This window comes from Delphinus delphis, chromosome 1, assembly GCF_949987515.2.
Source record: "Delphinus delphis chromosome 1, mDelDel1.2, whole genome shotgun sequence".
NCBI classification, from domain to species: domain Eukaryota; kingdom Metazoa; phylum Chordata; class Mammalia; order Artiodactyla; family Delphinidae; genus Delphinus; species Delphinus delphis.
Window position 1 is genome coordinate 154,042,982 of NC_082683.1, and position 25,086 is coordinate 154,068,067.

At 35.1% G+C, this 25,086-nt stretch overlaps 1 protein-coding gene across 3 annotated transcripts in view; it reads right to left on the reverse strand.

Moving 5' to 3' along the window:
• Nucleotides 1-25,086, reverse strand: part of RGS7 (regulator of G protein signaling 7) — a 603,713-nt gene that overhangs the window by 106,318 nt on the left and 472,309 nt on the right. For all 3 annotated transcript variants that reach the window (XM_059996721.1, XM_059996714.1, XM_059996705.1), the window contains one exon: nt 22,981-23,032. In XM_059996721.1, the coding sequence (XP_059852704.1) occupies nt 22,981-23,032 (52 nt within the window). The remainder of the gene's footprint in view (nt 1-22,980; nt 23,033-25,086) is intronic.

Consider the following 25,086-nt stretch of genomic DNA (forward strand, 5'->3'; position numbering starts at 1 on the left):
ATGACAATAAAAACACAACTATACAAAATCTGTGGGATACAGTGAAAGCTGTTCTCAGAGGGAAGTTCATAGCAATACAGATTTCCTCAAAAAAACAAGAAAAGCCTTAAATAAACAACCTAACCTATCACCAAAAAGAATTAGGAAAAGAATAAGCAAAACTTAAAGTCAGCAGAAGGAAGGAAATAATAAAGATCAGAGAGGAATTAATAAAAGAGAACTTAAAAAACAATAGAAAAGATCAATAAAACCAAGAGCTGGTTCTTTGAAAGGGTAAAGAAGATTGACAAACCTCTGGTCAGGCTTACCAAAAAGAAAACAGAGAGAACCCAAATAAACAAAATAAGAGATGAAAAAGGAGACGTAACAACTGATACCACAGAAATCCCAAAAAAAACCCCAACAAGGGAATACTATGAAAAATTATATGCCAACAAATTCAACAACCTTGAAGGAATGGACAAGTTTTTAGAAACATACAGCCCACCAAAATGAATCAAGAAGAAATAGATAATTTGAACAAACCAATCACTAAAAGTGAAATAGAATCTGTAATTTAAAAACTCCCTACAAACAAAAGTCTAGGACCACATGGCTTCACAGGCAAAACATATAAAGAAGAACTTATACTGATCCTTCTCAAACTCTTCCAAAAAACTGAATAGGAGGCAACACTCCCAAATACATTCTATTAAGCCAATATCACTGATGAACATAGACACAAAAATCTTCAAACATAATAACCAACAATATATTAAAAGGATCATACACCATGATCAAGTGGGATCTGTCCCAGGGATACAAAGATTTTTCAATATCTACAAATCAATCAGTGTGATACACCACATTACCAATCGAAGAATAAAAACCATATGATCATCTTAACAGATGCATAAATCTTTTGAAAAAATTCAACACACATTTATGATAAAACTCTCCAAAATGTGGGCTTAGAGGAAACTTACATCAACATGATAAAGGCTATATATAACAAACCTACAGCTAACATTATACTCTATGGTGAAAAGCTGAAAGCATTTCCTCTAAGATCAGGAAGAAGACAAGGAGGCCCACTCTTGCCACTTTTTTTTTTTTTTTTTGTGGTACGCGGGCCTCTCACAGTTGTGGCCTCTCCCGTTGCAGAGCACAGGCTCCGGATACGCAGGCTTAGCAGCCATGGCTCACGGGCCCAGCTGCTCCGCGGCATGTGGGATCTTCCCGGACCGGGGCACAAACCCGTGTCCCCTGCATCGGCAGGCGGACTCTCAGCCACTGCACCACCAGGGAAGCCCTCTTGCCACTTTTATTCAACATAGTTCTGGAGGTCTTAGCCACAGCAATCAGGCAAGAAAAAGAAATAAAAGGAATCCAAATTGGATAGGAAGAACTAAAACTGTCACTGTTTGCAGATGACATGATACTATACAGAGAAAATCCTAAAGATGTCACCAAAAGCTACTAGAGTTCATCAATGAATTCGGCAAAGTTTCAGGGTACAAGATTAATATGCAGAAATCTGTTGCATTTCTATACACTAACATATCAGAAAGAGAAATTAGGGAAACAATCCCATTTACCATTGCATCAAAAAGAATAAAATACCTAGGTTAAACTTACCTAAGGAGGCAAAAGACCTCTACTCGGAAAACTTTAAGATCTGATGAAAGAAATTGAAGATGACATAAACTGATTGAAAGATATACCATGTTCTTGGATTGGAAGAATCAATATTGACAAAATGACTATACTACCCAAGGCAAGCTACAGAATCAATGCAATCCCTATTAAATTACCCATGACATTTTTCACAGAACTAAACAATTAATCCAAAAATTTAAATGGAACCATGAAAGACCCAGAATTGCCAAAGCAATCCTGAGGAAAAAGAACAAAGCTGGAGGCATAACCCTCCCTGCCTTCAGACTAAACTACAAAGCTACAGTCATCAAAACAGTATTGTACTGGAAGAAAAACAGAAATATAGATCAATGGAACAGAATAGAAAGCCCAGAAATAAACCCGCGCACCTATGGTCAATTTATCTATGACAAAGGAGGCAAGAATATACAATGGCGAATAGACAGTTTCTTCAATAAGTGCTGCTGGGAAAACTGGAAAGTCCCATGTAAAAGAATAAAATTAGAACATTCTCAAAATGGATCAAAGACCTAAATGGAAGACCGGATACTATAAAAATCCTAGAGGAAAACATAGGCAGGACACTCTTTGACATAAATTGCAGCAATATCTTTTTGGATCCATCTCCTAGAATAATGGAAATAAAAACAAAAATAAACAAATGGGACCTAATTAAACTTAAAAGTTTTTGCATAGCAAAGGAACCATCAACAAAACTTAAAGAAAACCCACAGAATGGGAGAAAACATTTGCAAACGAAGCGACTGACAAGGGATTAATCTCCAAAGTACACAAACAGCTCATGCAGCTCAATATCAAAAAAACAAACAATCCAATTAAAAAATGGGTGGAAGCCCTAAACAGACATTTCTCCAAAGAAGACATACAGATGGCCAAGAGGCACATGAAAAGAAGCTCAACATCACTCATTATTAGAGAAATGCAAATCAAAACTACAATGAGATATCACCTCTCACCAGTCAGAATGGCCATCATCAAAAAGTCTACAAGCAATAAATGCTGGAGAGGGTGTGAGGAAAAGGGAAACCGCCTACACTGTTGGTGGGAATGTAAACTGGTACAGCCACTATGGAGAACAATATGGAGGTTCCTCAAAAAAACTGAAAATACAGCTACCATATGATCCTGCAGTCCCACTCCTGGGCTTATACCTGGAGAAAACCATAATTCGAAAGGACACATGCACCCCCATGTTCTTTGTAGCACTATTTACAGTAGCTAGGACATGGAAGCAACCTAAATGTCCATTGTCAGGTGAGTGTATAAAAAAGATGTGGTGTATATATATATATATATATATATATATATATATATATATATACAGACAATGGAATGTTAGCCATAAAAAGAATGAAATAATGTCAATAATATCAACATGGATGGACCTAGAGATTACCATACTAAGTGAAGTAAGTCAGACAGAGAAAGACAAATATCATATGATATCACTTATATGCAGAGTCTAAAAAAATGATGCAAATGAACTTATTTACAAAACAGAAACAGACTCACCGACATAGATAACAACTTATGGTTACCAAAGGGGAAAGGAGGGGGTAGATAAATTAGGCATTTGAGATGAAAAGATACACACTACCATATGTAAAATAGGTAAATAACAAGGACCTACTGTATAGCACATGTAACTATATTCAATATCTTGTAATAACCTATAATGGAAAAGAATGTGAAAAAGAATATATATATATATATATATATATATTTGAATCACTTTGCCATACACATGAAACACTGTAAATCAACTATACTTCTATTTAAAATAGGGAGATCTGCTATGGTAATTGAACACTTGGACTTTTAAAATCTTCAAATACTTACCTTGAAGGTCTAGTTTTAAGGAGACAGAATTCCTTTAGGACATCTCTGGAATAAAAGCCAAGAACTATAAATATGAAAATAATTAAAGCTGTGGACTTCTGTCTCCTCCTTAAGGAAAAGGAAATGTCATCTGATCATGCTTCCATGAGCCTTGCTCTATCTTAAGGCATTTACATGTATTATCTTATCCAGACCCTTAAATCAACTGTCTCAGAAAGGAGGTACTGATGCTGATAGTGAAACCCAAAGAGCTTAAGTCCACTCCCAGGGCCATACAAATTATAAGTAGGTGAGTCAGAGTGTTCTTGGGCCATCTGACACTTAGTAACCAGAGAGTATGCTCTGGTTACTCATATTGTGACACAGGTTTCAGTAGGGAAGTCATCTATGTCTATGTTAACTACAGTGGCCTAAGGCATAGAAGTGCTAGATGGAGACCAGGATCTCTAAGCAAATTTTTATAAAGTTCACCCAAGGCTGTGCCAGTCACTTTGGAAAGAGGCTGTGGAACTATTCACTTTGATAACTTCTCATGTAACTGTGCCCTAGACAGGCTGCCAGGTATAACATTAAAAGTCCTCTCAGGGTACTGCACCGCCTTTGGACAGGATTTAACCTTCAAAAAGCACTCAGCAATTGCTAAGTCATGTCCCAATGATTCCATTTTGTGAAGTCACTCTTGACACATTTTAACTCCAAGGTATTTCATTTGGTGGTTTGAATTGAATAGTCAGTCAGCTGGGCAGAAGAATTCTAGTTCCTTCCTATAAATTAAGCAGAGATATTGTTTTTCCCCAGCTCGTAAACTATATCTAAAACGGAAATATGTTTAAGATGGCTTTGCAGTTCTTGCCCTTTGCCTCTCCCTCCAGGAAATCAGCCTGATGAATAGTACAAGAACTTGACAAATAGCACGGTAATCTGGGAGTACAGTGTGTTATCACTGTTACTTTTATTATAATAGCTGGAAGCTGGCCAACAATTTACAAAGAAACCAGGAAGCAACAGTAGGAGACTGGGCAGCCTTAGGATAATATTTCTAGGCTTGCAGAGAAACTTAACAAGAACCTGACACCTCAAACTTAGCATGAAAGCATAGCCCAGGTCAGTCACAGAAAACTTATCTTGCCAGAATTTGTTCCATAACAATGATAGAAATGCAAAGGCATAGCACATTTGGTATATGTCCTTAATAGCCTGAGAAAAGTAGCAACTATTCAATAAGTTATTGAAAGTCTTTATTGAATGCTCTGCTAAGTAAGAATTCAGCAGTCTTCTACTTATCTAACTTTTAGTGTGTTCTAAACTCGGCCAATAACTTGTGACCTTGGCTTGGCAAATCCTATCACTCTCTGGAACTCAGCTGCCTCCTCTTTAGCTGAAATGGTCGAATTGGATGATCTCAGGTTCCCTGCAGCTCTGAAATTCCATTACTGGGGAAAGTCATGTTTTAACCCTGACATTGACATTCTGAGGCAAGAAGAGTTGTAGCACATGCAATTGCTATGCCAACAGAAAATTCAGAACCTAGCCAGGTGCTCAAGTTTACTCTCTTGCTTCACTTTCTCCATGGTTCCCATGAGGACCTTTTTCTAGTGTGATTTAAAATAATCTAAATCTCCCTTCTATTAAGAGAATGTAGAAACAAAATATTAAGTCCCCTACCCTCTCCTTGCTCAAGGAAAATATGAAATCAGATATGCAAATTTCCCTTTAAGCAGGTTTTAATTAAAGAAAACAAAAATTATTTTTTGAAAATCACTTGGATTTAGAAGTAGTCTTATTTCAGCTTTATGCCACAAAAATTTCTGTTACCTAACCAGAGAGTCATAGGATATAGAATATTTACCATCCAGGGTGTGAAGGTTCTACCTCTAACTTCCCAGGCTGAGAAAATTTCAAGGACCAAAAACTGAGTGAACAGTAGTCTGCACGCCCCCAGCCACTCTATATTAAAACAATGAAAAAATAATGCCGCTTTAATTGCTAGACTTGAGAAAACTGAGTCTTCATAAAATAGTATTGCTAATTTGTAAAATGCATTGCCTATTAGTATTTACTTAAATTATAAATGATCTTACCAATGATCTTTGTTATTTTTAAATTTTCCCTTCCATTCTTTGATCTTCAAAAAAGTCTCCATAAGGAGTGTGAATGTGTTTTTTTTTTCTCATGGTTACCATGATTAACTATTTTTCTTTAGTAAAACTTTAAATGAAATAATGTGCTTCCTGTAATTATTAAGCCTAAGCAAAATGGGAAGTTTTGCTTGTACACTGATACTGTCAAAGCCCCTTACCCCCTTTTTATTCCAACCCCACCAGGTAAAAAAAAAAGCTCCACCTAAGCCAGAATATTTCTATCCTGATCCAGGTCCCAAATAAACCACAGTTACAATTTTTAATACATGAAATTGTAATTACAAAATTGTAATTACAAAATTGTAATGAAAATAGCCAAATAACAAGTGAATAACCACAACTACAGTTTTCTAAGTACTTCTACTGTATTGTCACTTGAAGAAAGGCACCTGATTATGTGATTCAATTAATTCACAACAAAGCTAGAAGGCGTACTTGGTATATCCAAGGAATTGGTACTGGGAGAGCTTGTTAATCCAAACAAATACCCAAATCCATGATTCTCAGAACTAGGCCCACAGCCCACTGCTCTAAGGCTCTTTCTGCAGGGCTGTGAAATGACCCAATGCTGCAAGTGTTTCCTTCAGTCTGCATCAGGATATGACAACCAAAAAGGTTACACTAAAATTTGAAATTCATAAACTTAAATTAGTCCGTTAATAGAATTTACTGTGGTCTCTAAGTAAGATTTTCCTGGGAAGTCTTACTGTCACATGACACTTGGCAATGTCACAGTTTTGAACACATGTATCCATGGATCATTGGGATTCCAGTAATTTTTGAAGAGGATATTATAGCATCTGCAGTGTTGTTCTGAGTTGGTCATAATTTTCAATGACTTTAAATTGAAAATTAATGCTTATTTTATATTATCACCACTATTCAGATTGCTATAAATTATTTAGTTAATCCCACAGTGTGTCATGATGCATATTTACATCAAGGCATTCCAAGACAATAGGTTTCCAATAATTTCACAAAAAACATGCATACATTACAGTTCACATATGAGTTATCCATATTCCTTTGTTTGAAACAAACATATCTATTCCACAGTTTTTCCTATACAGTGCCACTTTATTGTTATTGAGGTTTTTTTTTCTACCTAAAACTTACTTAGGGTAAGATAATGGAGCCATACAGTCTTTTACCCTACTAAAATGTGCCATAATCAGTTTGAAATTCAGTTCTAAATGATAGCACGGATGGATGGGAAATTATTATTCCAAAGGGTATTGCCTGTTAAGAATCAGCACACTAGAGAGAGAAAGAAGTGCTAGATTCTGGACTGAATTAGGAATCCTCTGCTCTTTCTTACTGTATCCTGGGCAAACATCTGTAGAAGATGCATTGTTCATCCTACTTTTTCTAGTCTCTATCCCTTCATTAAAACGTCCCTTTATTTTCCAAATAAATCCATCTTTCTTCCATATTGAACGACATACCACTAACCCTGCATCATCGTTTCCATCTACTGAGCAAGCTTGCTTTTTCCATTTTTTTCTTTCTATCCCATTCATTCATTCATCCATCCACCCATCCATCCTTTTCTATCTTCTCACTTCATTGTCAAATAGTTGGGAAAACAGTCTGAGCTTATCAGCTTATTACTGCCTTTGTTTCCTAACTTCCCATCCCTTCACTGAAATCTGATCTCCACATCTCTTACTCATTCTCTTTTGCTGGTTCCTCTTCTGGTAATTTGTCTGTAAATGTTGATATAATCTAGGTTTCAACCTGGGTCCTCTATTTGACTCACTGTGCAGGTCCTTCCTGAATTATCTTGTGCATAACAATGCCTTTAACTATAATATCATTGCATAGGCAGCTGCATATTGGCCACATGTAGCTAAACACCCAGCTAGCTATGTCTTATAAATGCCACCATGGTATGGCGTAACTGAGAAACACCCATGCCCAGTGGACCATGAAAGAAAGGCAAGTATAGTAGAATGGGAATAGCATAAAACTCAGTCAGAAGTCCTGAGTTCCAATCCTGGCTCTGTCATTTTTAGCAGCAGGGTAGATCCTTTACCTCTCTAGTCCTTTGTTTTTTCTTGGTTTTGTTTTTTTTTTTTTCATCTGTAGAGTATGGCTAATAATACTCTGAAGACTTCCTGAGAGGGATTAAAGCAAATAATGTATGTAAAGTTATAATATAAGCTGTTAAGTGTTATTCAAATTTCTGATATACCATTATTTAAAATGTAGTTGAACAAACAGGAATGATCATTCAAAATGAGAGAAAATGTAGAGACACCAGAAATACAAATATCAAGTTAATCAGACTTGGTAAACTAAATAAATAATGACTGCCTGTTTTTCAAACTATAGTGTACATCTGGAAGAGTTAATTAATAATGCTAATTCTCAGGTTGAAGTCTCAGATTCAATTGGTCAGGAAAGAGACCAGGAATCTGCATTTTAAAATCATCAGAGCTGATGCAGACAAATCAGGGCCTCACTTCAAGAAACAGTGAAATATAAAGCACTTGAGAGATAGCAGGTCCTAAAAATTCCATTCTCGTGACTTGCAAAGACACAGAATTAGTTCCTTGTTGGGAAGCATGTTGCTGATTTTGCTTATTTAAAATTGTAATGTATTTCAATCCTTCCAAAATTGGTCTTTCCATACAAAAAAATCATCCCTCATCCACCTCCAATACACATACACAAACATGAACACAATATATTTACATATGTATATCATACATAGCACAGTTAATGGAAAACTTTTCCCTGCTTAATATATGAATAAATAATAATGTAAAGATACAAAATAACAATGCTGACATTAGGCAGTTAAGAATTGAATATCTTTGGCTATAAAATATCAAATATGTCAAATATGTTTCTCTTTTTTCATATCATTATTGGTAGCTGACAGGAAGAAAAGACTCATAAGGAAATGTAAGGATGGAGCCAAACCAGAAACCAATAAGTAGCACAAATCATTAGGTATGAATCTTCTCAATAGGCTTGTTTCACCACTTGGAGAGATAAGCGACATGATACTTCCAAGCTGGTGGCTTGGTTAACTGCAGTTATTTTCAGTATAACAGACAGCATTTCTAGAGACTGAGGTTATAAACTAGGCTGGTATTTCAAAAATATTAATATAGCCTTAATTTTATTTTGTAGATACTATGTTTAGGACTTATTTTAATTTTCTATCTGGATAACTATATGTGTATTTTATGTAGGCGTGATGCAAGTATACATTTGTAAACAAAAAGAACAAAGAGTGTCATTCATTATCCCCTTACACAAAGGGTTAAGTGGCAACCCACTGCAGTTGCCCACAGACAGTGTGCCCTGAGGGGAATTCAAGATGGAAAAATAGGATGAAGCATTCTGTGCTTTGAACATACAGGCTCCTGGATGGTTAAGATGCATGTCTAAGGAAGAATTTCAATGACCCCAGATTCTTGCATCTTCCTATACATAAAAAAGCACTAAAATAATTAACTTGAGATATCTGCTCTTTGTGATTAGCAGTAATCATTTTATGCTTGACTACATGCATTTCCCAGCCAGAAATTCATATATATATTGGCTCCTCCCCTACCTCAGAGTAGTTTCTCAGAGCTATCTGAGAGGCTGTCTCCTGGGCTCTAGTCCTCAGTAAGGTCCCTGGATAAAACTGAAACTCACTGCTCTTACATTGTGTGTTTTTTATTTCAGTCGACACACACAATACATTTAAATGTTTGTGCAGGATAGAAAGCCCAGAGATAAACCCACAAACATATGGTCACCTTACCTTTGATAAAGGAGGCAAGAATATACAATGGAGAAAAGACAGCCTCTTCAATAAGTGGTGCTGGGGAAACTGGACAGCTACATGTAAAAGAATGAAATTAGAACACTTCCTAACACCATACACAAAAATAAACTCAAAATGGATTAAAGACCTAAATGTAAGACCAGACACTATAAAACTCTTAGAGGAAAACATAGGAAGAACACTCTGACATAAAACACAGCAAGATCCTTTTTGATCTACCTCCTAGAGATATGGAAATAAAAACAAAAATACACAAATGGGACCTAATGAAACTTCAAGGCTTTTGCACAGCAAAGGAAACCATAAACAATACAAAAAGACAACCTTCAGAATGGGAGAAATATTTGCAAAAGAAGCAACTGACAAAGGATTAATCTCCAAAATATACAAGCAGCTCAATATCAAAAAACAAACAACCCAATCCAAAAGTTAGCAGAAGATCTAAATAGACATTTCTCCAAAGAAGATATACAGATTGCCAACAAACACATGAAAGGATGCTCAACATCACTAATCATTAGAGAAATGCAAATCAAAACTACAATGAGGTATCACCTCATACCTGTCAGAATGGCGATCATCAAAAAATCTACAAACAATAAATGCTGGAGAGGGTGCGGAGAAAAGGGAGCTCTCTTGCACTGTTGGTGGGAATGTAAATTGATACAGCCACTATGGAGAACAGTATGGAGGTTCCTTAAAAAACTAAAAATAGAACTACCATACGACCCAAAACCTAAAAAAAAAAAAAAAAAAAATCGTTCTGATGAACCCAGGGGCAGGACAGGAATAAAGATGCAGGCGTAGAGAATGGACTTGAGGACACCAGTAGGGGGAAGAGTAAGCTGCGACGAAGTGAGAGAATAGCATTGACATATATACACAACCAAATGTAAAATAGATAGCTAGTGGGAAGCAGCTGTATCACATGGGGAGATCAGCTCTGTGCTTTGTGATCACCTAGAGGGGTGGGATAGGGAGAGTGGGAGGGAGAAGCAAGGAGGAGATATGGGTATATATGTATAGCTGATTCACTTTGTTATAAAGCAGAAACTAACACAACATTGTAAAACAATTATACTCCAATGAAGATGTTAAAAAAAAAAGTTCAAATTTAGAGAGGGATGTAACAAGTCATAACTAAATCATTGCAATATTATATTTTCTAACTCACTAAAATATGTATCATCCTTAAATAAAAATTCTAAGTTTATGTGTAAAGTCCATGGAATGATGTTAGCAAACTCTCAAACCAAAGTGCATTATTAATATGTATTTACAAATGGCATTTGAAGAAAGCACTGCTTCAATCAATCACACATAACTATGGATACTGGAACTATTTAACTATTAGAGATGATCTATTTATCTTAAATAAATAAATAAATGTGTGTGCAATATTCATATGCATATGTAAAAGCATATAATATTTGGGAAAGAGAGTAAATAAGGTGTCTTAATCTTTGCATAAGTCAGGTAAAAACCAAGCCATTTAATGGTTTATTCCTTTTGTAAGCAGCTCTTGCAGAAAACTGCCCTCAGGAGGAAGCCTCTTTTCTTGTCACTTTAGGAAAGCTATATTTTAATTAACTTTTAAACCAGGCACCCCCATGCTCTACTCATCTCTGGCACAAGCACACCTTTCAAATCTTTTTTTTTTAATTGGAATATAGTTGATTAACAGTGTGTTAGTTTCTGCTGTATGGCAAAGTGAGTCAGTTATACATACACATATATCCACTCATTTTTTAGGTTCTATTCCCATATAGGTCATTACAGAGTATTGAATATAGTTCCCTGTGCTACTCAGTAGGTACTTAATTAGTTATTTATTCTATATATAGTAGTGTGTATATGTCAACAACAATCTCCCAATTTATCCCTCCCTCCCCTTTCCCCTGGTAAAATTTTCTTTTCTACATCTGTGACTAAACTTCTGTTTTATAAATAGGTTCATTTGTACCATTTCTTTAGATTCCACATACAAGTGATACCATACGACATTTGTCTTTCTCTGTCTGACTTACTTCACTTAGTATGATCATCTCTAGGTCCATCAATCTATGTTGCTGTGAATGACATTATTTCATTCATTTTAATGGCTGAGTAATATTCCACTGTATATATGTATCACATATTCTTTATCCATTCCTCTTTTGATGGCCATTTAGGTTGCTTCCATGTCCTGGCTGTTGTAAATAGTACTGCAATGAACATTGGGGTGCATGTATCCTTTCAAATATGGTTTTCTCCAGATACATGCCCAGAAGTGGGATTGCAGGATCATATGGCAGCTCTATTTTTAGTTTTTTAAGGAATCTCCATACTGTTCTTCATAGTGGCTGTACCAATTTACATTCCCACAAACAGTATAGGAGGGTTCCCTTTTCCCCATGCCCTCTCCAGCATTTATTGCTTGTAGATTTTTTGATGATGGCCATTCTGACCAGTGTGAGGTGATTTCTCTAATAATTAGTGATGTTGAGCATCTTTTCATGTGACACTTGGCCATCTGTATGTCTTCTTTGGAGAATGTCTATTTAGATCTTCTGCCCATTTTTTGATTGGGTTGTTTGTTTCTTTTGATATTGAGCTGCATGAGCTATGTGTATATTTTGGAGATTAATCCCTTGTTGGTTGCTTTGTTTGCAAATATTTTCTCCCATTCTGTAGGTCTTCTTTTCATTTTGTTGCTGGTTTCCTTTGCTGTGCAAAAATTTTTAAGATTAATTAGGTCTCATTTGTTTATTTATTTATTTATTTTCATTATGCTCAGAGGTGGATCAAAAAGGTTCTTGATGTGATTTATGTCAGAGAGCCTATGTTTTCCTCTAAGAGTTTTATAGCATCCGATGTTACATTTAGGTCTTTAATCCATTTTGAGTTTATTTTTGTTTATGGGGTTAGGGAGTGTTCTAATTTCATTCTTTTACATGTAGCTGTTCAGTTTCCCCAGCACCACTTATTGAAGAGACTGTGTTTTCTCCATTGTACATTCTTGCCTCCTTTGTCATAGATTAGGTGACCATAAGTGTGTGGGTTTATCTCTGAATTTTCTATCTTGTTCCATTGATCTACATGTGTTTTGTGCCAGTACCATACTGTTTTGATGACTGTAGCTTTGTAGGATAGACGGAAGTCAGGGATCCTGACCCCTCCAAGTCATTTTTTCTTTTTCAAGATTGCCTTGGCTATTTGGTGTCTTCTGTGTTTCCATACAAGTTGTAAATTCTTTTGTTCTAATTCTGTGAAAAATGCTATTGGTAATTTGATAGAGATTGCATTGAATCTGTATATTACTTTGGGTAGTATAGTCATTTTGACAATATTGATTCTCCCAATCAAAGAACATGGTATATCTCTCCATCTGTTTATGTCGTTTTTGATTTCTTTCATCAGTATGTTATAGTTTTCTGAGTATAGGTCTTTTGCTTCCTTAGTTAGGTTTATTTCTAGGTATTTAATTAATTAATTAATTAAATTGATGTGATGGTAAATGGGATTGTTTCTTTAATTTCTCTTTCTGATCTTTTGTTGTTAGTGTATAGAAGTGAAACAGATTTCTGTGTATTAATTTTGTATCCTGCAACTTTAATCACACAATACCTTGCCTAACTTGTCAGTTCCATAGATCAAAGAAGTAGAAGTGAAGAATACATAATTAACAGATGACCATATCTCTTCCCTGAAATGCTTTAGCTCTAAAATTAAAAAGTCTTAAACAATAAAGTAGTTCTGTTTATTGAGTAAATGCATTTTGTTTTTAAGACATAATTTGTTGTTGTTTTTGCTAAAACATGGTGAATATTTAGTTTATAAAATAGATTATATTACCAATACTACCCTTTATAACTACAGTAATAAAATATTAAATATAGATTTTCATTTTTATTAAAAGAGATGTATGGGAGTCCATCATTTCCACAAATTAGATTACTGCAAAGTGGCTGGATCAGTGAAGATTTTCATTTTATTCATTTTGTGGTTTAAACTTTTAACTATTCCAGATAATCTGTAATTTTGAATCATGATGGGACATTTCTGGTAAGATGTGACATTTTATTCTTCTTTCTGAATCCACCTCTGATTTTGATCCAGGGCACATCAATTTAGAAATGACCACTGATCATGATAGCTTTTGGGAAAAAATGTTGGAACATAACATGTAAATTATGTTCTTTACAGGTTTATAGTAGAACATATATAAAATTTAAGAACATGAAAGGCTTACTAGAATTCTGCTTAAACACACTTTTATCTTGTTTCTCTGCCCTTATATCATGCTTTTCCAATCGAGAGTGCCACATTTCTCTCCCTTTCCATTCTAGAGCAGCTCCAAAGCTGCCTACAGGGAAATCAAGGGGAAAACAACAACCTCAAAAGACACTAATGGTTGCTTTTCAGATACTCTCCAAAGCCCAGTGGGAAGGGAGAACACATAGAGCAGAAAGAGGCAACTTTATGTTTTCCATTTCTCTTAGATGTTGGCTCAGAGACCATCCCAGGATTCAATACTGAAGAAAAAAAAAATGAAAGAAAAGCAGATACAAAGTAAACAAAAACAACAAGCTTGGTCATGATCTGTTCATTTTTCCCCCTATAAAAATATGCTCTCTGGGGGCTTCCCTGGTGGCGCAGTGGTTGAGAATCTGCCTACCAATGCAGGGGACACGGGTTCGAGCCCTGGCCTGGGAAGATCTTACATGCCACGAAGCAACTAGGCCCGTGAGCCACAATTACTGAGCCTGCACGTCTGGAGCCTGTGCTCTGCAACAAGAGAGGCCATGATAGTGAGAGGCCTGCGCACTGCGATGAAGAGTGGTCCCCGCTTGCCGCAACTAGAGAAAGTCCTTGCATAGAAACAAAGACGCAACACAGCCAAAAATAAATAAATAAAATATAAAAATAAAGGAGTTCCCTTAAAAAAAATGCTCTCTGACTGTTGGTCCATCCTATAAGTAGCTTGGAAATTGTTACTGCTGAACAAAATAAAAACCAACAATTCTTCCAGAACTGTGAGAAAAAAAAATTTTTGTTGTTGTTTAAGCCACGTAGTCAGTGGTATTTTGTTATGGCAGCCCTAGGAAACCAATAGACATTAAAACCACAGATCCAGGAAACTCATATATAACACCAAGCATGATTAATACCAAAAATACTATACCTATATATATCATATTCTAAATGCAGAAAACCAAAGACAAAGTGAAAACCTTGAACAAAGCTGGGGTGGGAGTAGGAGGGAACACCTTACATATAGAGGACAAAGGCTAAGAATTACATCAAATTTTCATTTAAAACTCTAGGGCAATCTTAAAAATTTAAAAAGAAGTATAATTGATATACTTAGATACAAGAGAAAATTGAATCATATAAAATGCTCAATTAAAATCAGGGAAGGCAGAAAAAGGGTGGAAGAAAAAAGAAAAATAAAGCAAGACAAAGAAAAAGGGAAATGAATAGAAAACAGTTACAAATATGATATATATTAATCCAACAATACTAATAATCACTTCTAGTGGGAATGGTCTAAATATAATAATTAAAAGACAAAGATTGTCAGAGTGTACTAAAAACTGGATCTAATTATGTGCTGTCTATAATAAACCCACTTTAAATATAAAGACACAGATAGATTACAAATAAAGGGGAGGAAAGACATGCCATGTTAACACTAATAAAGAGAAAACAAGAGTAGATAAATTAATTTCAGACAAAGTAGACTGCAGAAAAAAATTATTAGGAATAAATAGGGGCATTACATGATAAAGGAGTTAATTCTCATGAAGACATAAAAATCCTTAATGTTTATGCTCTTAACAACAGAGCATTAAAATACTGGAGGCAAAAACTGAGAGACTTAAGGAAAAATAGACAAGTATTATAACTGAAGACTTCAACACACATCTATCTGTAGTTGACAGATCCACTGGGCAGAAAAATCAGTGAAGACATAGTTGAACAGAATAGCACCATCAATCAACTGGATCTAATTGAAATTTATAAAATACTTCATCCAACAAAAGCTGAATATACAACTTTCTCAAGTTCCCAGGTAATGCACCAAAATGGACCACATTCTAGGCCATAAAACACACTTTAACAAATTATTAAAAGTAGAAATCATACAAAGGGTACTCTCAGACATCAATGGAATTAAGTCAGAAATTAATAACAGAAACACAGCTAGAAAGCCCTCAAATGCCTGTTATTAAACAACACACTTGTAAATAACACATAGTCAAAGAAATCCCAAGAGAAATTGAAAAATAGTTTTGACTAAATGAAAATAAAAATACAACTTAATCAAAATCTGTGATGTAGTGAAAGCTGTGCTTAGAGGGAAACTTATAGCATTGAATACATATATTAGAAAACAATAAAGATCTAAAATCAATAACCTAAGCTTCCAGCATAGAAAACAAAAAAAGGAAAAGAAAATATTAAATCCAAGGTAAGCTGAAGAAAAGAAATACTAAAATTTTAGAGCAGAAATCAATGAACTAAAAAAAAAAAGAAGTCATGAACTTGAAAACAGGAAACCAATAAAGTAATTCAACAAAACCAAAAGCTGGTTCTTTGAAGAGATCAATATTAATAAACCTCTAGCCAAACTAAAAGAAACAAGATAAGACACAAATTACTGACATAAGAAATAAAAGAGGGGCTCTCACTACCGATTCCATTGATTTAAAAAAGATAATAAAGGGATATTATAAACAACTCTAGCTCACAGGTTTGATAAACAGATAAACCTAGATAAAACAGACCAATTTTTTGAAAGACAAAATCTACCGATACTGACACAAGGAGAAAAAGATAATATGAATAGGCTTACATCAGTTAAAGAAATTTAATCAGTAATTGATAACCTACCAAAACAGAAAGCACAAAGCTAATATGGTTTCACTGGTGAATTCTACCAAACATTAAAATGGAAGAAATAATACCAGTTCTCCACAATTGCTCCCAGAAAATAGAAGGAGAAGGAATACTTCCTAACTTACTCTTTGAGGCCAGTATTATCCTAATACCAAAACCTAAAAAGGCATTACAAGAATGGAAAACTACAGGGCTTCCCTGGTGGCGCAGTGGTTGAGAGTCTGCCTGCCGATGCAGGGGACACGGGTTCGTGCCCCGGTCTGGGAAGATCCCACATGCCGCGGAGCGGCTAGGCCTGTGAGCCACGGCCGCTGAGCCTGTGCGTCCGGAGCCTGTGCTCCGCAACGGGAGAGGCCACAACAGTGAGAGGCCCGCGTACCGAAAAAAAAAAAAAAAAGAATGGAAAACTACATATCAATGTTCTCATGAACATAAATGCAAATATCTCCAATGGGGGGGGGGATAAATTAGGAATTGAGGATTAACAGATGCACACTACTATATATAAAACAGATAAACAACAAGTGTTACTGTATAGTACTGGGAACCACATTCAATATCTTATAATAACCTAATATGGAAAACAATCTGAAAAAGAATATATGTGTATATATTTATGTGTATGTAATTGAATCACTTTGCTGTACACATGAAAACACTGTAAATCATCTATACTTCAATTTTAAAAAGACCCCCAATAAAATATTAGCAAATCACATCCAACAATGTATAAAAAGAATTATACATCATAGCCAAGTGAGATTTATTCTTGTTATGAAAGACTGGCTGACTAAAAGTCAATTAAGGTAATCTGTCATATCAACAGAATAAAGAAGAAAAATCATATGAACATGTCAATAAATGCAAAGAAAGTATTTGATGAAATATAGTACTGATTATAAACAAACAAAAACAAATAAGTAAATAAAACTCTTGAAAAACTAGGATTGGACAGGAAACTTCCTCAACTTGATAAAGAACATCTACAAAAAACCTAGAGCTAACATGATAACAAATGGTTAGAAACTAGATGCATTACTGTTAAGGTGAGGAAAAAAGCAAGGATGTCCCCTTGCACCACTCCTATTCAACATCTTACAAGACATGCTAGCTAATACCATAAGACAAGAAAAAAGGAATTAAAAGTATATAGTTTGAAAAGGAAAATAGAAAACTGTCTTTGTTCACAGATGACAGATATTTGTCTGTATAGAAAATCCAAAGAAACAACTAAAAAACTCTTAGAACTAAAAAGTGATTATAGCAAGTTAATGTTATAAAATTTGCTTTTCTATAAATCAGTAATGAGTAATTGGAAATTTGAAATTAAAAATATGATGCCATTTACATTAGCACACAACTGTAAATAGTGTGCTAAATAAAAAGTACTTAGGTATAAATTTAACAAAATGAGTACTAGAGCTTTATTAAAAGTCCAAATTCTGATGAAAAATATCAAAGAAGAAATAAATGGAAAGATAATCCATGTTCTATGGATAGGAAGACTCAATATTGTCAAGATATCAGTTATTTCTAATTTGATCTGCAATCCCAAATTCCAGCAGGTTATTTTGTGGGTATTGAAAAACTGATCCTACAGTTTTTGGAAAGCAAAATACCCAGAATATATAACATAATACTGAAGGAGAAGTACAAATTTAGAGGACTGACAGTATCCAATTTCAAGACACTGTATAAATCTATAGTAATCAGGAAAGTGCTATATTAGAGAAAGAACAGACAAATAGATCAATGGAACAGAACAGAAATAGCACCACATAAATATAGTCAACCAATATTTGACAAAGGATCAAAGGCAATTCAATGGAGAAAGGATAGTGCTTTCAACAAATGGTGCTGGAACAAATGGACATCCAAGATGTTCTTCAACTTCATTCAAAGACTCAGAAGGAACTAAAGTGAATAAAGCTAATCTGAAAAGGCTCCATTCTGTGTGATTCCAACTATATAACATTCTGAAAAAGGGAAAGCTAAGGAGATAGTAAAAATAGCAGTGGTTGACAGGGGTTCAGGAGGAGAGAGGGAGAGATGAACAGGTAGAACTCTGGGAAATTTTAGGGCAGTGGTAGATACATGTCATTATACATTTGTCAAAACCCACAGAATGCACAATACAAAGAGTGAACTCTCATGTAAACTATGAACTTTAGTTAATAATAATGTTTCAATATTAGATCATCAATTGTAGCAAATTTACTACACTAATGTGACATATTAATAATAGGAAAGAGTGTGGGTGGTATTGAGGTGGTTTAGGGGAATTCTCCTACTTTCTGTTCAATTTTTTGTATACTTAAAACTGTACCAAAAATAGAAATTTAAAAAATTCTTCTCTAAAACATGGTTTTAGGAACCACTAACATGTAGTTCAAAAATAGACATAGCAGGGACAGAGTCATCAAAAGTGAACGGCAAAGGTTTTAGGTGTTCTATGTAGGACTATTACATAGAACTGTAGAGGCTCTATTAAAGGTCTTATGAAACAAACAATTTAAAACTTAAGTGCCAAAGAGAATGAAGTAGGAACCGCACTACACCACACAATTTTATTAACGGGATGAATATTTTGGAAAGCATTTCAGTGTCTTAGGTCAAGAAACAAACTAATTTTTAGAAAAGTGAAGTTCTTCTATTTTCCCCCAAATCTTGAATTCTAAGTTTTTCAATATTATATATCATGGAATTATTAATATACAAAGATTTAAGGCATTGGTATTTTGTCAACTAAGATTTAAGACACAGACATGAAGTTATATATGCTATTAATTTGATTTTGCTCATGCATTTATTTTAAAGTTCACTGATTTATTGTGTATTCAATCTCTCTAATCATAAATTCCTTGTCATCCATCCCCAAAATGCAGTATTTGGTTATAGCAATCTTTATACCAATGTTAACTAACCAACTTAAAATCTGTCCCTGAAGGAAAAAATTACTATTTATCTCAAAGCTGCTGTGATTATTTTATGTCAGCATACAATTGCTATGATTGGCCAACCAGAACTCTAATATTATTTCAGCATGGTTTTCACAGGTGGAACTTAGTGATGTCTAGTTCTTAGGGTCAGTAAGTGGAGTCTCTCTCCCTAGGCCTGAAAGACCTCACAACATCCTGGAGAAAATACATGCCTTTGGTTGAATGTTTTCTGAGGCACAACCATCATCCTACAAGATAATGCAAGTTCCGGACAATTTTCATTGTTAAAAGGTCCTTATGTTGAGAACACCTCTGCCTTTCTGCAATTGTCATATGTTGGTCTCAGTTGGCCCTAGGATGAGATGAGTATGGCACTTGCCTAGGGGGCGAAAGTCAAGGGAGTGCCAAAAAACTCACTAATCAAGAAAAATAATACTTTAATGTAATATATGAAAAAATAAAACTGCAAAAAAATCTACAATGAACAAAATATAAAAGTATTCAATAAAGATATGCTCCAACAGGGCTAGGATTTGGGTGAAGTGAGTGACGTAAGTCATACAAGTATAGGGTCAGCTCCTGTCTTTATTGGAAATTTTGATTTCTTGGGGTTCAAGTCCTATATGAACATTGGAGATTTAACCCTCAAAAGGAGCCAGACGAAAGATATTGGTCAATGTGTGATCATCTGTAGGAACTGCAATGTGCAATGTGTGTGCTTAGAGATATCAGTGAACTTCCTGTCTCTCGCTTCTGTTTTAGTTTGCTACCACCACTACTGTCTCTACTTCTTATCACAGTTCTCTTAAACTTCCTGGTGTCTTGGCCTCCAGCCCTCATTGCAATCCTTTTATACTAGATGATTCTTATGCAAATACACCTGGGAAGTCCATTCCAGACTCCATTTTAATTGGCTTGGATTGGAATAATTTTGTACTTGGGTGAAAAAATACCAGAAATCTTACACAACTTGATTTTCAAAGTACTGTGTTTTTTCATAGCCCTTTAGTCCATATTGCCTTGTCTTAGCCATTAAACATGATCAACATATTCTATTTTTCTACAAAACCAAGGTAACCATGGAAAAGTGTTTCTCCACATAAACTGACCTAAGAGGTTTATGTTTTGCAGAGGCTTCCTAGTAAGTTTGAATTGGTGATGGAAATAGACATTAGATACTAATAGAATATAAGAAACCATTCTTTAAACCTGCTTTAAGCAATAAACTCCTGTCTGCCCCAAGCTGTCTCAGAATAAACAGCCTAACTAATCACTATTATTTCTATTGGGCCTCACACCCAACTACATCACAGTATCAACATCCTCTTTATAAGCAAGTGTTCATACTTTATAAATGTTCTTTAAATAAATGGTGGTAGAAAATTCGAAGTTGGATAATTTGAATTGCTTCTATACTTGTACCTAAAAAGAAAAATCATAGAAGACAAAGCATCATTGCCTGTAGGAGTGGAACAGTGTCTGAGATCATTATCATCTCACTTCCTCTAATTTTTTCTATAACTTTTTATTGAATAATTATTTTATTCTTCACTTGTATATAATCCAAGCAAATGAGACTTAAACAGGTATATGTTTATTCAGGGGGGGAAACAAATAGAATAATAAAGACTATGCTTATTTTTAGTTAAAAATTGCAGGCTCTCCAGGTTTCGGGAGAAAGTTTAGAAGATGATTCCCTTTGAAATGGACACCAATAAGAGCTAATGTTAAACTGAATGACATTAATAATTTTGAGATGACTGACTTTGAGGAATGTTCTGTAAATGATTTTCTGTGTAAGCCATGCCATTTCCTTGGCCTTACCACAGAAACATTAATCTACTGTGAAGTGCTGAAACACGAACTGCAATTGGGAACACTAACATATTTATGAAAAACACAAAATATGGACTGAGAGAACATTAAGAATAAGAATTTGCTTTTCTGTAAGGAACAGAGGCAGTTTATCTGTCAGGCAATAACGATGACGACAGAAAACAATTTTGATTTATTAAGTATCATAGGAGCAATACCAGTTTTTTAGGCATATTAATTTGGGTTATTTCAACAACTTTAGAAAGTCAATATTATTATTTCTGCTTGAATAGTGAGCAGACTGAGGCTCAAAGATGTTACATGCTTGCCCAAGTCACACAGTTAGTATGTGGTACATCGTTGTGGCAGTATCTGTGGTCAGGTCTGTCTGCCTCCAACACCTGGGTTTTTCTCCATGACCTCCTTCTCAGGTGTGCAGGTATTTTCTCCACTAGAACTTCATACTCTTTGGTGAAATAATTCCCAGGTATCATCCCAGGTTGGAGAAAATACATCACAAAGTTCTCCAACTCAGATCCACAAATCGGCAGGTTTTTTTTTTTGTTTGTTTTTTGTTTTTTTTAATTAACTTCTTTCTCCAAGTGCGTCAGTTTTGAAGAATGTGTACCCTGGATGAAAAAAAATCAACATTCCCACTACTGGAAAGGAATCATCTATTCTCTCTATTAATGGTTCAGTATTCTGGTTTTCAGATTGTCTTCCATAAATTATGTTAGTTTGAATCTTTGGTTGGCACCTGACCACCCTTGGATGAACTATGAAATTCAACTTTCTGAAATGACAAAAATGAGGGATGACTCCATGGGCTTTCCTATGGTTTTCTTACAAAACGTCTCTCCAGGAGCCAACAAAAGCCAGATTGCTGTGAAGTTTCTGTCTTTGAACATGCTGGCACTCTGCCTCAAATGCCTTCTCTGCCTTGTTTCCTGAAAAATCTCCCCTCCTTTAAAATCCAACTCAGATGCCCTCAGTTCTTTTGTGAAATCACTCTAGAAACCCTCAAAGTCACTCTCTTATTCTTTTAAACTTCCATATATTTTACACATACCACTATTATATTCCCTCAGCACTTCCCAGCAACTCCTTCTGTATAATTCCCTTTTCTCGTCTAGCCTATGAGTTACTCAACAGTGTAGATAAAGTCAGAGTCTCCTTGTTACCCTAGCACCTACTATAACACTTTGCATTGGAACAAATCCTCAATGAATACTTGTAGAAATGACATTTAAAAACCATACATACAATATTATTTTTGAAAACTGTAGCCTTCAGGAAGATGTAAGAAGATGAGCACTTATTAGGGGCCTATTTCCTTGAAGAGCTTAACTAAGATCATGGTTGTTGAACTGAGTTCATTCTAAGTTGACTGAAGTTGATTCACTATGATTAAATTTCCTATTGTATCTTTTCTTTTGCTTGCATTTGGCCTTTCATGTTTAACAAAACCTTCTGCTTGTAGAATCATAGGATGCCTCAAATAATAGTGAGAAAAATGGAGTCTGGGAAAGGCAAGGGATTTACCACAAATCATAGCTAAATAGGAGACGTGAACTAAAACTCTGGCTCTCTGAGCCCCTTTGTTACTCTTTCTAGTAGACCAAGGTGGTACAGAAAAAAAAAAACAAAAAACCCTTTTAAGCTTGTTTATAGCTCTTTCATCTATTCAGAAGAAAGTATTTTTTTTTAATAGTCACAGGGGGCACTATAACATGGAATAAGCTGCCACCAGGTTTGGTGACTTTCCAAACAAGGCCATTCATAAATTCAATGTTAGAAATATTAGTCCCATACTGAAAACTGTGCTTTTCTTTTCTCAGTGACAAATAATAAAATGCAAGCATGGGTTCATCCATACACACTAGTTGTCAATAATAAAATGAGGAGATATTGCACTGACCATAGTCTGTGTTTTCTGGCTCCCAACAATTTGATGGCCAAAAATAGGGTGTCTGTGGAATGAAAAGAAGTGGAACTTAGGTTAGGCACATAAAGAATTAGTGGGGTTCCTGGTTTATGAGCTGTGTTTATCTTCAGCAATTACCTAGAATTTTGCTAACAATGTATGTTTTATTACCCAGAAAAAGTACTCAGAGAGGCATTGTAAGGTTTTTCTTTTACATTTACTTTGCTAAGCAATTGTTCAGCTTCCAAATAGGTGCAGCACCAGCAGGTATTTAAGACAGTGTTCATTTGCTACAATTGTATGTCATCTGACAAAAAGGTAAAAGGACTGATTGCATTATTCAAATAAAAAGTGTTAATACACAAAGACTGAAAGCAAAGTATTATATTCAGGAAGACTCATGATGAGCTATGTTTAAATTTAGCAAATTGTTTTTTATGATTTATGTATTTCATCATTGCCCTCAGTAGATCCAAAAGTTCAACCGTCAGAATCTTTCCTTAAGATCTGGCAATCATTTGCTTGGTTCTATTAATTATATAATGCAGCTCTCAACATTATCCAGCTAGATTAAAACAACTTTTCCCCCTCACTTTAAAAAATATTTCTGGATAGAGACACTTATTACTCTAAATTTTTAAACTGCACAAGTCAGAGATGATTTTTTTTAACTAATAACTTAGTTGATTGCTTAACAATAGACAGATACATGATTCTGTGAAATTCTGGAAACTGATGAAACTACAAAGAAAATATCTGATTGAGAAAACCCAATTATTATCATCAGCATGTTATATTTTCTGATAGGGCTTTTCTAGCCCTCATGGCTGGACATGCTTGGCTCCAGACCCCGAGGATACTCCATCACCACCAGTCTACTCTTTCAAACTGTTTCCTTGGATGATGATGGCTCTGGAATTCAATGGAACAGTGACTACAGACGTCAGCCTTGTGGGCTTAATTATATTTATTAGTCAATTATATTAACAATCTGTGTGTAACAAGCATATTTAGGGTAATCTCTGATTACCTGTTTGATAATTCTGCCTTCTAGAAGAGGGACTCTCAAGGGGGGAAAAGGGTAATTGGGAGAACTGTTTGAATCTCTGGGAGAGAGCCCTTCCAAACAGTTTAGGACTCCCAGGGGATTTGATTTACCCTCTATGCTTTCTTGGGAATTGCTCCAGTATCATAAAGAAGGATACTAATACTAATTTTGTATATATATGAACAAAGTGACAGAATACATTTAGAGGGTAAAAAAGCTGAAGCACTAGATAAAGGGGGATATCAAGGCTTTATACAGCACCCCCTCCTTGGCAAATGAATCCACTTAACCTAGTCTGAGAGTAAAACTGGGTCACTACTCTAGGAGAACCATAGAGAAACAAAGTAGTTAAAAAATCTTCCTTTCATGTGGGCTGCTAGCTTTTGAGATACTTCTCATAGAATGCATTATTCCCTTTGGGTTGCTTCTTTATTTTGGGAGGGGTGTGTGTGTGTGTGTGTGTGTGTGTGTATGTGTGTGTGTGTGTGTGTGTACGTGCACGCATGCGTATGCATACCTATTTATCTAACTAAAAATATATACTCTAGTCAGACTGGTCAGACACATACTTTTTTTCTCAAAACCACAAGGAATGTTTTCAATAGCATTCTTATAATTTTTCTTTATTTTTCTATCATTTACTTTAGTGAAAATTTCCTGACTGTAAAAATAAATGAATGAAGCTATTTTATCCTGTGATATTATGTGGAAAAGGCACAAAACCAACACTCTTCACTAATATTGCAAGATTTTTTTTCTAGGAAAAATATTTTGATTTGTAGTAAAAGAAAATTTAAATAACAAACTCCTATAGTTTGTTGGAATTTAAAAATTTACTTTCACAGTCAAACTAGGCTTTAGGACATTTTAATGTATGAGTTTCTCTGCTTTTCAGAGTTTGCTTCTTTAGCCATAATAAAACAGATCCAAAACTGTCTAGCCATTGCTCAGTAATCTTTGGCACCTATACTAATGTGATGAAAGTCATGAAAGTGACCTGGATAATCATGTCAGAACTCAATTTCAGTTAGCTAAGGAGGATAAATTAGACA